The 15,852-nt window shown below is 35.6% G+C and overlaps 1 protein-coding gene across 4 annotated transcripts in view; it reads right to left on the reverse strand.

Moving 5' to 3' along the window:
• The window catches only part of ANAPC1 (anaphase promoting complex subunit 1), a 261,021-nt gene that overhangs the window by 44,309 nt on the left and 200,860 nt on the right, over positions 1-15,852 (reverse strand). For 3 of the 4 annotated variants that reach the window (XR_004538746.1, XM_033936932.1, XM_033936933.1), the window contains one exon: positions 4,371-4,438. The exons of the other annotated variant lie outside the window; for it this stretch is intronic. Coding sequence is in view for 2 of the 3 variants with exons in the window: in XM_033936932.1 (XP_033792823.1) it covers positions 4,371-4,438 (68 nt within the window). In the remaining variant the exon portion in view is untranslated. The remainder of the gene's footprint in view (positions 1-4,370; positions 4,439-15,852) is intronic. 4 annotated transcript variants of the gene reach the window in all.

A 15,852-nucleotide genomic window follows, 5' to 3' on the forward strand; every position in this document is an offset into this window, starting at 1 on the left:
AATGCGTTCCAGAGTTTAACTATTCTCCGAGTGAAAAAATATTACTTCCTATTGGTTTTAAGAGTATTTCCCTGTAACTTCATCGAGTGTCCCCCTAGTCTTTGTAATTTTTGACAGAGTGAAAAATCGATCCACTTGTACCCGTTCTACTCCACTCAGGATTTTGTAGACTTCAATCATATCTCCCCTCAGCTGTCTCTTTTTCAAACTGAAGAGCCCTAACCCTTTTAGTCTTTCCTCATACGAGAGGAGTTCCATCTCCTTTATCACCTTGGTCACTCTTCTCTGAACCTTTTCCAGTGCCACTATATCTTTCTTGAGATAAGGAGACCAGAATTGAATGCAATACTCCAGGTGAGGCTGCACCATGGAGCAATACAGAGGCACTATAACATTCTTAGTCTTAACTATCTCTTTTAAATAATTCCCAGCATCCTGTTTGCTTTCCTGGCCACCCAAGCACACTGGGCGGAAGGTTTCATCGTATTGTCTACAATGAAACCCAGATCCTTTTCTTGGGCACTAACCCTAGATTCCCGTAACTGTGCTTTGGGTTATTCTTTCTCACGTGCATCACTTTGCATTTGTCCACATTAAATTTCATCTGCCACTTGGATGCCCAGTCTTCCAATTTCCTAATATCTGCATGCGTTTTAACAACTTTGAACAGTTTAGTGTCATCTGCAAATTTAATTACCTCACTTGTCATTCCAATTTCCAGATCACTTATAAATAAGTTAAAAAGCACCAGTTCAAAAAGGAGACAAGATGGCGATTTGAGCAGACGTTGATTTGAGAGCTCCTCTTCCCACGGCAATTTTTTCCGAGTTAGATTGCTTAAACATTTTTCTTCGATGCCTAAAAGAAGGGGAAAACAGAGAGGTTTTCCTCCACCTTTATCTGGCTCTTCAACCCCACGACAGACTGCCATAACATCGTATGCAGTCCCAACCTACTCACCGGGCATATCTGCTGCTGTGATTGGGGTGGATCACAGCTTGGACGGCGAACCTTCGCTGAGCCCACGAGGACCGCACACGCCCCCAATGCCCGGCGAAACTTCGGGAGAGCGGTCGCAGTTGGAGGACATGCCGAACACATCGAGCATGACGCGTACTGCACCCGAGGCTGACCCGGATGTGATTACAGCGCTGCCGATTCTGGCACAGGAATCGTTGCAACATGGGAGCGTTAATCCTGAGGGAACCAGCGGTGGGGAGGGTGAGGAAGCCCGGAGTTTGCTCTCTGGAGACTCAGCCTATGGAAACCTGGCAGTTATCTCCCCCCTCAAGCCGCTGGAGAAACCACAGGCAGTGACCCTTGACTCTATATGGTCTGCAATTGAAAACATGCACTCGGTTTGTACAAACTTTATTTCTATTTCTTTAAACACCTCTTCCAGGATAACCCTTTTGGAGACATCAGTTCAACAGCAGAAGATTGACTTCTCTAAATTAGAAAAACTAACAACTGAGAATAAAAATTTGCTGACTAAACAAATGACTGATAGAATGATGTTTCTGAGGAAGATAGAAAACTTGGAAAATCATCAAAAAAAAAAATCTGAATCTTAGGATTCTTAATTTTCCTATAGCAAAATTTATGTCCTCTCAGGAACTCTTCAAGAACTTTATGATCACAGTTTTAAAAGTATCAGAATTGAATCTTCCTCCGATACAGAAAATTTATTATTTAAAGAATGCTCAAAAAGAAAAAGTTTTAGAAGGTGGAACCGAGCAATTAGATGTATCAGCAATATTGCAATCCTCTGAAATTGAATTACTGGGTCGGGCAACATTATTAGTTTCCCTTGTATTCTTACAAGATAAAGAAATGCTGTTGAAATTATACTTTAAGTTGAAACAAATCACCTTTTTAGGTGAAAGGGTATATATATTTCCTGACGTTTCGAAATGGACACAATCCAGGAGGAAAGAATTTTTGCAATATCGTCCTAAAGTCATTTAATTGGGGGCAATTTTTCAGTTAAGATTTCCTTGTAAATGTTTTATTACCTATCAAGGGAATAAATATATATTTTTTGAGCCTGCCCAATTAGGTTTTTTCTTAGAGAGTAAAGGGACTCCATTGCAGCCAGAATGAATCAAGCGATTTAGAGCGGAATTTAGTTTAATAGTAGGTTAATATCTAAGTACTGCTATTTCCTTTATGTTTTTGGTGTATCCCTTCTCCACAGGGGGTTTTCCTTTATGTCTTGCCTTCCTCCCCATTTGAGGACTATAATAATGAGTATATTGCCTGTATATTGTTTTCAGTCTGTTTTGACTTAATATGTGTATTTCAGTATTTCTCTGTACCATTTTCATTGGTTGTATAAAAATTATAAATATATAAATAAAAAAAATAAAAAAAGCACCAGTTCCAGTACTGATCCCTGTGGCACTCCACTGTTTACTCTCCTCCTTTGAGAAAAATGACCATATAACTCTAACCTCTGTTTTCTATCCAATAACAATTCCTAAACCACAACTGAACATTGCCACTTATCTCATGACGCTTTACTTTTCTCAGAAATCTCTCATGAGGAATTTTGTCAAAAGCTTTCTGAAAATCTAAATACAGCTCAGCTTTATCCACATGTTTATTCACACCTTCAAAGAAGTCAAGGAAATTGGTGAGGCAAGATCTCCCTTGGTTGAACCATGTTGATTCAGTCTCATTAAATCACGTTTGTCTACACATTCCACAATTTTATTTTTTATAATTGATTCCACCATTTTGCCTGGCACTGAAGTCAAGCTTAACTGGCTGTAATTTCCCAGATCTCTCCTGGAACCCTTTAAAAAAATGGCGTAACATTGGCCACCCTCCAATTTTCAGGTACAACAGATGATTTTAGTGACAGGTTACAGATCACTAACAGCAGGTCAGCAATTTCATGTTTGAGTTCTTTTGTACCCTGGGATATATACCATCCAGTCCAGGTGACCTATCACTTTTTAAGTTGTCAATTTGGCTTAGTACATCTTCCAGATTCACCGAGATTTCTTTTTAGTTCCTCTGCATCATCACCCTTGAAAACCATTTCTGGTTCAGGTAGATCTCTTACATCTACATGGGTGCATCCTGGTTGCCTGAATCCTGAAAGTTCAGAGGTATTGTGGACCGAGGGGAGATTCAAATCCCATTAGGAAGAAAGAACTTACCAGTGTATGGAGTGTCTGCACAAAAAGGAGCGCGAGAGAGCAGAAAAGGTAATCAGTAGGGTGGTCCATAAGACTATGCTAAAAATCCAACCTTATCAGAACATGCCTCCACAAGTCTGAATATGTTCTACCTCATGAAGAAAAGATATGGGTAAAATCTGAAGTAACTTGGTACAAATTTAGAGGTCACTCATAGTCCTACAATATCCTAATAATGCGGCTGGTTAGGCTATTCATGCATATGCACTGGAGAAATCTTGAAACTCAACTGGGTTGTGACCCTTAAGTACCAGAGGTTGCCCATCCTTGCACTAAGCAGTTTTTCTTGTATATTATTGAATAATACCTAGAACTTATGTGTGTTAACTGCCCATTATTGGCTCCTCTGACACGGTAAGCGTTATTTTATAATATACATGCACCTAACATTAGGTGTCAAGTTATACACTGAGGGAGATACTTACAAATGATTTTATAATAGCTCTTTTATGTGTGTTATACTTCTTTTACTCATGTGAAAATCACCTCCTGGTTGATGTTAAAATCCATTAACATGTAAAATGTGTAGCTGAAGCAATGTAGGGTTAAAGTGACTTGTCCTAGGTAACTGCTAGGAAAAGAAGAATTTCAAAGCTGGCTTCTTGCTTTAACTAAGCCACTGCTTCCCCTGGATCAGTAGCATGGAATATTGTTACTCCTTGGGCTTTGGCCAGGTACTAGGGACCTGGATTGGCCATCGTGCGAACGGGCTACTGGGCTTGATGGACCTTTGGTCTGACCCAGTAAGGCTATTCTTATGTTCTCCTCCATTCTATGTGACAGACCAGGAAGACTGATTAAAGGTTGCTGGCATGCTCTTATTTCCTTTAGTGCACCAGAATTGCTCTTTCAGCAATTAAGCCCTGCTATATTTCTTATTATTATTTATCATTCTATAAAGAACTTGTACATTTTATTGATAGAAATTATGGCAGGGACCATTTCTTACATTGTTGTTGTTCTCGCAATATTCTGTAAAGGAGAATTCAAATTCTTCTAACCTGTATTTGCAACCTTCTGAAATGCATTACAGAATAAAAAATGTAATACTCACGAAAACCAATTGAAAATCAAACTAATTTATAGGGAATTAAGCAGGGAAAGGTTTTAAGTCCATCCTCACCACTACTATAGTATCAGCAGAGATAATTATACAGTACTTACTTTAGATGTTGAGGTCCTTTGCTTAAATCTATTACTATCTCCCAGTACCGTGGGCCTTTCACTTTTATCTGCAAACATAAAAATAGCAACCAGCAGTGAACAACCATGCAAGAACATCAAAGGATACAATATAAGACAAGAAACGTTTCTGTGTTGACAACAGGTGGTCTTGAAGAGCATTTAGATAGTTGTAAGCAGGCAGTGCAACCAGTATTTTCAAGGTTATTCAGGACATAGTATGGGAGATAACTGTGTTGGGTCCGCTGGGAAACAGTGATCCTAATAAATTTGAGCTGATAACTGGAGTGATGTCACAAAAGAAATCAACTGTAGAGGCATTTAAATTTTTCAAAAGGTAACTATGAGAAAATGGTTAAATTAAAGCTAAAAGGATCAGTTGCAAAGGTTAGGACTGTAAACAAGGCATGGATGTTATTTAAAAATACCATTGTGGAAGCCCAGACAGATGTATTCCACATATTAGCAAAGGTGAAAAGAAGAAGAAACAAGGCCGGCATGGCTAAAAGGTGAAGAGAAAGAGGCAATAAGAGCCAAAAAAACATCCTTTAAAGAATGGAAAAAGGAACTGAATGAAGAAAATAAGAAGAGATTCAAGCACTGGCAAGTTAGATGCAAAGCATTGATAAAGAAAGCCAAGAAAGAATATGAAGAGAAACTTGAAAAAGAGGCAAAAACTCATAACAATTTTTTTTAGGTACATCAGAAGGAGAAAATCTGTGAGGGAATCCATGGAACTACTGGATGATCAAGGAGCAAAAGGGGGACTCAGGGAAGATAAGGCCATAGTGGAGAGACTGAATTAATTATTTGCTTCGGTCTTTACGAAAAAAGATATAAGAGAACTACCTGAACTGGAAATGTTTTTCAAGGGTGATGATGCAGAGGAACTGAAATAAATCTTGGTGAATCTAGAAGATGTACTAAGCCAAATTGACAAGTTAAAAAATGATAAATCACCTGAACCGGATGGTAAAAGAACTCAAACATGAAATTGCTGACCTGCTATTAGTGATCTGTAACCTGTCGCTAAAATCGTCTGTTGTAACTGAAGATTGGAGGGTGGCCACTGTTACGCCAATTTTTTTTTTTTAAAGGGTTCCAGGGGAGATCCGGGAAATTACAGACCAGTAAGCCTGACTTCAGTGTCGGGCAAAATCGTGAAAACAATTATAAAATAAAATTGTGGAACACGTAGACAAACATGATTTAAATGAGACAGAGTCAGCATAGGTTCTGCCGAAGGAGATCTTGCCTCAACAATTTGCTTGATTCCTTTGAAGGTGTGAATAAACATTTGGATAAAACAAGCCGATTAATGTTGTGTATCTAGATTTTCAGAAAGCTTTTGACAAAGTTCCTCATGAGAGGCTCCTGAGAAAATTAAAGAATCATGGCATAGGAAGCAATGTTCAGTTGTGGATTAGGAATTCATTATCAGATAGAAAACAGAGGGTAGGGTTAAATGGCCATTTTTCTCAATGGAGGAGAGTAAACAGTGGAGTATCGCAGGGATCAATACTAGGACTGGTGCTATTTAACTTATTTATAAATGATCTGGAAATTAAGATGACGAGTGAGGTGCAGGGAGGAAGACTTAGGAGTAATATTAGGAAATTCTTTTTCATGGACAGGGTGGTAGATGGCTGGAATGTCTTCCTGAGGATGGTGGTGGAGAGGAAAATGGTGATGGAATTCAAAAAAGCATGGGATAAACACAAAGGATATCCCATTAGAAATAAAATAGGTGATAAATAAAATTAGAAATAAAATAGGTGATAAAATTTTAACAGATGTTTTAGGTGAGTTAATATGTAAGTGAAGATTTAAGGCTAGTCTGTCAGGGATCTTTCACTGCTTGGTCTAATATATGTGTTACTAAGTCTTCACTTTTAATAATGAATTGGGGAGGGAGGGTGGGAGAAAGGATGGAATTGGGTGTGGGTGGGAGGGGGAACTTTAGTGTTCAAAGTTTTAAAATATGGGAAATGGTGTCTGTTCATACTATTCAAAATAAATCTAAATTTTTGTGTTGGACCATGTATCTGGAAATTAGAAGTTATAATGGAGATTACTATGTGAGGTAATATTATTTCATATTCCACATATATGAGAAAACAGGCTTATTCAATTTCAATTGTTATCTAATCTAATCTAATCTAATCTAAACCTTAGGTTTGTATACCGCATCATCTCTACATTCGTAAAGCTCGACACGGTTAACAAGAGTTAGGGTAGAAAGGAACTCCAGTGGAGGGAAGAGGCAAAATGAAGAGAAAATTTAGAGGATTAGAATAACCAGAGAGGGAGGAGGAGTTACATTTTTGAGAATAACCAGGTTTTCAGATGTTTACGGAAGAGTTGGAGGGAGCTCGGATTCCTAAGAGGGGAGGTAAGGTTGTTCCAGAGCTGAGTGATTCTGAAAGGGAGGGAAGAACCTAGTTTTCCTACAAGTGAAACGCCTTTTAGAGAGGGAAAGGAAATTTTCAGTTTTTGGGTGGATCTGGCAGAATTGGGGTAATTTATTGATACACTTGTTGTAAGATGTAAAAAGGAATAATTTTTTTTTTTTTTTTAAAGAAAAAAAACAAATGATATAAATTAAAGAACTAAGGCCAGTATTGGACAACTTGTACGGTCTGTGTCCCATATGTTGTGATTCAGGTTGGATGGGCTGAGGAGGGCATCAATGGGAGTTCCACTAACTTAGAACGTGAGGACATTAATGGCCAGACTTTATGATAGATATCCTGCAAACAACAGGATGATTGGAAAGGCTGGAGCGAGCTTAGACGGCAACTTCAGCAGTTGAAACCTACATTACCAGGTGGACTTTAGTTTATAGACCAGAAATATCAAAGAAGAGACAAGTTAACTTAATCATGTATTTCTAATGAAAATAACTAATGGGCAGACTGGATGGACCATTCAGATCTTTATCTACCGTCATTTACTATGCTGTTATGTAGAATGCACTAAACTATTCAAAGTTGTTAAAACGCATGCAGATTGTGAAAAATTACAGGTAGGCTTTAGGAAATTGGAAGACTGGGCGTCCAAGTGGCAGATGAAATTTAATGTGGACATAAACAAAGTGATGCACTTTAGAAAGAATAACCCAAATCAGTTATGGGATGCTAGGGTCCACCTTGGGGGTTAGCACCCAAGAAAAGGATCTAGGTTTCATTGTAGACAATGCGATGAAATCTTCTGTCCAATGTGCAGCGGCAGCCAAAAAAGAAAACAGGATGTTAGGAATTATTAAAAAGGGATGGTTAACAAGACTAAGAATGTTATAATCCTCTGTATCGCTCCATGGTGAGACCTCACCTGGAGTATTGCGTTCAATTCTGGTCTCCTGATCTCAAGAAAGATATAGTGGCACTAGAAATGGTTCAAAGAAGAGCGACCAAGATAATAAAGGGGATGGAACTCCTCTTGTACAAGGAAAGACTAAAGAGGTTAGGGCTCTTCAGCTTGGAAAAGAGAAGGCTGAGGGGAGATATAATTGAAGTCTACAAAATCCTGAGTGGAGTAGAATGGGTATAAGTGGATCGAATTTTCACACCGTCAAAAATTGCAAAGACTAGGGGACACTCAAACTTACAGTAGAGAAATACTTTTAAAACTAATAGGAGGAAATATTTTTTCACTCAGAGAATAGTTAAGCTCTAGTACGCATTACCAGAGGTTGTGGTAAGAGCGAATAGCATAGCTGGTTTTAAGAAAGGTTTGGATAATTTCTTGAAGGAAAAGTCCATAGTCAGTTATTGAGAAAGACATAGGGGAAGCCACTACTTGCCCTGGATCATGGAATGTTGCTACTCTTTGGGTTTTGGCCAGGTACTAATGATCTGGATTGGTCACCGTGAGAATGGGCTACTATGCTTGATGGACCATTGGTCTGACCCAGTAAAGCTATTTTTATGTTCTTATAGTATGCTACTTCCAATGTTAGCACAACCCACCTTAAAACATCTTAATAGATAGCACCAGGGGTAAACAGAGGTGGACCATACAGATAAATAAACTAGGATAAGAAAAGTTTAGACAGGGGGCGTGGCTTGGACGCGAACGATGACGGTTGGATGAAGAAAGAGCTCCGTATAGACAGGCTTAAATTTCAGAAAAAAACTACAAAAAAAACGTTCTTGACGGCATAATAAATTGGAGTTTGCCTCTTTGAGTGGGTCGGAGAGATATTTGAAGGAGAAATTCGGGAGAAAGAGGTGCCGTTTTTGTTTGTTTCCTGGGAGGCGTGGTGAAGGGCTGAATCCGTCTCAGCGGCTTTTCAGTGTTGCCAGGGAGGGCTGGTCCGGTACGTCGTGAGGCCAGGGAGGCTTTCCTTCCCCTCCTCTTTGGCACGATTAAAGCTCTCCGGCGTAGAGCGCAGGAAGAAAGATTTCCCGAAGGTGGGGTTTTGCAGGCGGTTGCTCGGTGCACGACCGCGGCCATCTTGGATCGGAAAAAAAAAAAAAATTTGAAAAAGTCTGGGACTGCCGGTGAGCTGCCTAGTGACAGGGATAAAGGTTTTTTTTTTAAAGGATGCCTGATGCCTGTCAAACTAGGGAAATGGGCTGCTTTGAAATAGCTGTCCTCTGCTGGAGATGAGGCGAGGTCTACAGTGAAATCTACTTGGCAACGGTTTTTTTTTTTTTTTTTAACTATTTCCTTGCTGCTAACTTCAAAAATAAACTGTGAAGGATCAGTATAAATGTCAATCTCTGCTGCTGTATTGAAAAGATTCAGATATAAGAGATTGTAGGTTTTTGGGCTCTGAGAAAAGGACAAATAAAAGGATTGGTAACTTCTTTGACCTGAAGAAAAAGTGACATTGAGGCAGTTGAGAGACACTGAAATACATATACATGCACATTGAAAGATTAAAGTAAATATACTGCATGGAATATTGCTCTCCTCGGTAAAGGCTGCGATTGGGCTTGTAAGAGGAGAGCCAGAAAGGAAGACTGCAAAATTTTTTCAGCTGAGGCTGGATGCCAACAAAGAGTTTGCAATAGAGCCTAAGACAAATAACTTACAGTTGCTTTAAGAATACTGAAAAAAAGGGGCGTGGCTTGGACGAATGGTTGGATAAATGAATAGCTCCTTATATGCAAATATATTAAAAAGAATTACTACCAAATATTTTAAAGAAACTAAAATATATATTGAAATATGACTTCAACTAAACAAAATAAAACTGACTTGGGAGCTGGAACATCGGGAAGCAATAAGAGGTCGAAACCTGAGCCAGGTACACCCTCTAAAATCCCATTACCAACAGAAAAAAATATGGATGTTATGGAAGAACTAAGACAAATAAAAGAAATTGTCTTAGATAGTAACAAAAAACTACAAAAAGCAATGGAAGATGCTGCAATTCTAACTAAAAGAGTGGACATCACAGAAAATAGAATCTCAACATTAGAAGATATTACAGAACAATTAAATACAGATATGAATCACAGTAAAATTATATGGAAAGAAATAACAGAGATAAAAAAAAATCTTGAAGACAGCCGGAATCGTGAAAGACGGAATAATTTAAGAATAATCGGATTACCTGAAGGAGTGGAAAAGAATGATCCGATTGCATTTCTTGAAAAATTTCTTCCTAAAATACTACCACTGAAATTTAAAACGGAACTGGAAATTGAAAGAGCTCATAGAATTCCAACACAAAGAAATAACACTCAAACAGGTCCAAGAACTTTAATTTTTAAGCTTTTAAGACATCAACAAGCAATTGAAATATGCCAAATAGCCAAGGAAATCAAAAATCTTAAATGCCAAGATTCAAAAATATACATTGTCCCGGACTTTGCAAAAGAAACAGCAACAAGAAGAAAACAATTCTTAGACATGAGACCACAACTAAGATCTCTAGGAGCTAGATTTGGGCTCCTTTACCCGGCAATTATGAAGGTTACCATTGCTAACAAAACGCAAAACTTTACGGATCCAAAAAAACTACAGGAATTTATAAATCAACTGGAGCAACCTATGACAATCTAAAGAACAATTAATGAGTTCATACTAAAGACTACTGACGGTTAAAGATAGATCAGAACGGAAAGCAATGGAAAAAGAACACACAAGGATCGAATTAAAGACTTAAACAACGTGCAACATTCTCCATGGAAAACAAGAAAACTGAAAAATACAAAAAAAAAAAAAAAAAAAAAATTCTAGAATTCTACTCAGAATAAATAGAATAAACTTACTGGAAGGAATGAAAATGAATTGAAACACATCTCCGAACTCAAATGATGACGAAGAAAGTTTTTTCAACAAACTTAAAGATGTACTGATTGAATGAAAAATTTTGAAAGCGGAGTAATAATAAGAAAGAGAATCATCCTTCAATCACAGAGAAGATTATAAAAAAAAAAAAAAATAAGACGAAATGATTGGTTTGCTATATTTCCGGTTGAAGGTGGTACTTCGGGTTTAATTTTGCGTTTCAAATACATTAAAATGCGTTTTAAATATGAAATATATGAAAAGAATGTATTGGGGACGCAAAAATTGCCTGAAAAATTTTTTAAATATATATATCTCAAATTTTATGTTCTTTTATTTATTAAGTTGAATTTTAGTACCCACAATTATTCAACCTGGCAATCCTCTATGGGAGATAAAGGAAGGGTTTTTGGCACAGGACTTCACTCTCTTCTGCACAGGCCTCAGATACTTTAAAATCATAGATATCTAGAAAGTATGCTATTGAGATAGAACTTACAAGAACACTGATGGGAGTGTTAGCTTCTCTTAATTGACAACTCTCTCGCGAAACAGAAGATAATAATGAGTATAAGAGATGAGGGGATTCCTGTGCTGAAGACTCTTGTTACAGTTCTGAGGAAAGAGGCTAAATTGGAAAGCTTTTTAAAGTAAATATAATATACCACCTGAAAAGAATTGAATTATAATTGAAATGTTCTTAGATATAAGTGAGTTAATATAATCATTCTTATGGATTTAAAGACATACAAATACAGAAAATAATCTTTCAATACATAAGAATGAAAAACTTTTTACTTATTCTTATAATTAATAATAATAATAGAAAACATACAGAAATAGAGAAAAAATGGTAGTACTTTAGATAATTATTAATAGCTTGTCGGAGTTATCTAAATCTAACCTAAACCTGCGTATCCAAGTTTTCGTAATTAATAAGGGGGGGAAGGGAGGGATAAGAGGGATGGGAGGGAATAAAAGGGAAATATATAAGATAATCATGGGAATAAAGGGAAAAAGAGAAAAGAAATACTTAAAACATTGGGAAAATATACATAATTTAATACCTGAATATTTAAAAATAAATGGATATTAAAATTATGTCTTTAAATGTTAACGGTCTAAATCATATGATAAAAAGGAAAAAATCACTATCATTTTTAAAAAGGCAAGATGCAGATATATGCCTTATACAAGAGACCCACCTCTCACATATAGAATCTAAAAAGCTAGAAGGAGGCTGGGTCAAACAGTGTTTTTTCTCACCAGCTATAGGGAAAAAAGCAGGTGTTGCTATTTTAATTAATAAAAAATGCTCTGCTTCATTTAAACTAAAAGCTTCAGATATTCATGGAAGATGGATAATGGTGGAAATGAATATGGGAAATACTACCATGACGATAATCAATATATACGCCCCTAATTCGAACCAAAATGAATTCTTTAAAACTCTTCAACAAATGATCATACCACTGGCTACTTCAAATCTTATAGTAGCAGGGGACTTCAATGCTGTAATGGATCCTTTATTAGATAAAAACCCAAGTAGAGTTATGAAATCTATGGGACTAGATAATTTGATTCAATCTTGTGATTTAATAGATATATGGAGAATACTTCATTTTGATGGTCGGGAATTTTCTTTCTGTTCTCATGTTCACAATTCCTTTTCAAGAATAGATTATATCTTTACTTCAAATCATCTTGCACATCAAGTGACACAAGCAGCCATTGATCCAATTATTCTATCTGACCATGGTGGAGTGTGGATCAAAATTAAAACTACAGATCAAAATAATAACAGACCAATTTGGAAAATGGATAATACACTGTTGGTTGACCAAAATTTTTGTGAAAATCTTCTAACAAAAATGAAAGAATTTTTTCAAATAAACGATAATGATGATATTAACAGAGAAACTTTATGGGATGCTTTTAAGGCATCAATTAGAGGACAGATAATTTCTTATTCGGCTTTTCTAAAAAAACAAATTAAAAAACAATTTTTAATCTTAGAAAAAGAGATTAAAAATTTAGAATCAAAACTTATAGAAAAATGGGAATATTCTATTCAACAAGAATTATTAAAATTAAAAGGTAAATATAATGAGATCTCATCTAAGATGATTAGGAAAGATTTATTTTCTCAACAAACATTGTACTATGGTAATTCAAACAAATCAGGAAGAATTTTGGCAAATTATCTTAAAGCGAAAAAAAGAAAAACAAAATTAATAGCAATAAAAGATGAAAATGGAAATACATATACACAAATTGAACCTATTTTAAAACAATTCTTAAAATTTTATAAATCTCTTTATTCTTCCGAAAATTATCTAAATAAAGAAAAAGATGGTTTTGAATTTTTAAAAATGTTAGAGGGTCCAAAAATTCCTGAACATATAAAACGAAGTTTGGAAGAACCAATATCACTAAAAGAATTAGGAACAGCTTTGAAGTCCCTTAGAGTTGGATCCGCTCCAGGTGGTGATGGATATACAGTGGAATTTTATAAAACATATCAAAAATTTTTATTACCCTATTTATTAAATCTTTATCAATATCAACTCAATAAAGGTTGTATTAAAGGCACTATAGCAGAATCTTTGACTATTGTTTTGCCAAAGTCCAATAAAGATCCCACTTTGGTCTCAAACTATAGACCAATATCTTTAATAAATGTAGATGGAAAATTATTAGCAAAAATACTTGCGCTAAGATTAGCTAAAGCTCTACCCCATATAATAGGTATGCATCAAACAGGATTCGTTGCTCAAAGACATTCATCTCACAATACCAGATTAACATTCCATATGTTATATTTAACAAAGAAAATGAATGAACCTACTTTTGCAATTTCATTAGATGCAGAAAAGGCCTTTGATAGAGTAGAATGGCCTTTTATGTATCAAGCAATGGAATGGTTTGGTATAGGTCCTGGATTTATACAAATGATACAAACAATGTATAGCTCCCCTTCTGCTAGACTATATATTAATAATACGTTTTCAGAAAAATTTAATCTACAGAGAGGAGTTAGACAAGGATGTCCCTTATCCCCTTTGCTGTTTGATATTGTTTTAGAACCCTTAATATTAGCTATCCAACAAGCTAAGGAGATACAGGGTATACCTCATTCAGATAAAGAATATAAGATATCTGCTTACGCAGATGATTTATTACTATATCTGAAGAATCCAGAATCCACCATTCCACATCTACTCGAATTGATTGAGAAATTTGGAAATTTTTCAGGATATAAAATTAATTGGAATAAATCAGAGATTCTTCCACTAAATATACATTGTACAAAAGGTTTATTTGATACATTCCCTTTTGTTTGGAAGGAAGAATATATTAAATACCTTGGAATTTTGATAACAAAAACAGTAGATGAAACAATGAAAATTAATGAAAAATGCTTATTACAAAAAGTAATAGAAATGTGTGAGCAATGGAATCCTTTGCATTTATCTTGGTGGGGAAGAGTACAAACTGTAAAAATGATGATTTTACCGATAGTATGTTACCAAATGGGGATGATACCAGTTTTCTTTCAAGATTCGTTTTATACAAAAATAAATAGGACTTTGACAAAATTTATATGGCTTAATAAAAAACCAAGAATTGCTCTAGCGTCATTACAAAAACCAATTAAGGAGGGAGGGGTAAATTTTCCCAACTTTTATAGGTATCATCAAGCCTATATCTTACGTCATGGTATGTATTGGATCCTCCCAGAACCCACAGATAATATTCCAGACTGGTTTTGGCTAGAATGGAGGCTTATGTTTCCATTACGTCTTAATCATGTAATTGGTATCAAAATGCCAAGGTTATACAAAGATCATAAAATATTTAAGGATACCTGGAAAACTTTAAAATACATAAGTAATCTTACTCAAATTCCAATTAGTAAATCAACCAACCAAACTATATGGCTAAACCCCAAGATCAAAATTGGCGGTTTTAAAGTCATCTGGAAACATTGGATGATAGCAGGCATTCGCACTTTGGATGATGTAATTAAAAATGATAAATTGCTGGAGTTTTCACAATTGCAACAAAAATTTGGTCTCAATAAAACACAATATTTTAAATGGTTGCAATTGAAGCAATCTATTCAGAAAGGGTTCCCTGAATGGAAAGATCTCGCTAAATATCACAGTTTGGAATTCTTATGTTTCCAGATAGACTCAATAGGACACAAAGCCGCACAGTGGTATAAATTAATATCCGGATATATAAATAAAAAACCAAAAAATGGTCTTAGAGACATTTGGAGCATTGAGATAAAACACCAAATTAGTGCATCTCAATGGCCACGACTTTGGTCTTGGAGGTTAAAATGTACGGTGTCAGCATCTATGAGACAAACTTGGTTTTTTCTTCTTCATAGAGCTTTTTGGACCCCTACTCGTTTACAAAAAATAGATAGTTCAAGATCTAATAGATGCTGGCACTGTCATATTGAAATTGGGACATTAGATCATCTTTTATTCTTTTGTCCATTTATCCTATCATTCTGGAAATCAATTTGGCCCCAAATTAACAGAATGTTAGAAAATCCAGTAGCCTTGACATATGATACTATATTATTTGGAACAACTATGAGAGCAAAAAGCCAAATTTCATCCAGTAATAACAAACTTTTATTTATTTTAACTGGAATTGCAATACAACAAATTACATTCAATTGGAAACAACATGATAGATTGAATTATATGTTCTGGTGGAATTCGGTATGCCACATATATAAAATGGAACTCGCTATTGCAACACACAAAGGATACATGAATAAATTTAAAAAAATATGGGGACCATTAACCGATTTTTGTAAAGAAGGATAATTTTTCCCATAAATAAAACTGGAAACATCTGAAGACCGTTAACATGATTTCTCTAATGAACTTTTCCCATGATAAGATAATTATAAAGAGGGAAATGGGGTGGGTTTTTCAATTTTGATTATTACATACTAAATTAATATTTAAAGAATGTATAATAAAATTGATTTATGTATTATTGGTTGGGAAGGAGGGTGGGACAGGGGATTATTATATTAATGTTAAACTTGATATTAATATATGAGTTAGTCAAGTGTGTATTCAAGTTTCTATTGAGTTTATTTGTAACACTTGTTGTAACACAAAAAAATGAATAAAGATTTAAAACAAGAAAAGTTTAGACAGAAGCATGACTAACTTAAGGAAAAATTGCA

The sequence above is a fragment of the Geotrypetes seraphini genome, chromosome 3 (genome assembly GCF_902459505.1).
Source record: "Geotrypetes seraphini chromosome 3, aGeoSer1.1, whole genome shotgun sequence".
Lineage (NCBI taxonomy): Eukaryota > Metazoa > Chordata > Amphibia > Gymnophiona > Dermophiidae > Geotrypetes > Geotrypetes seraphini.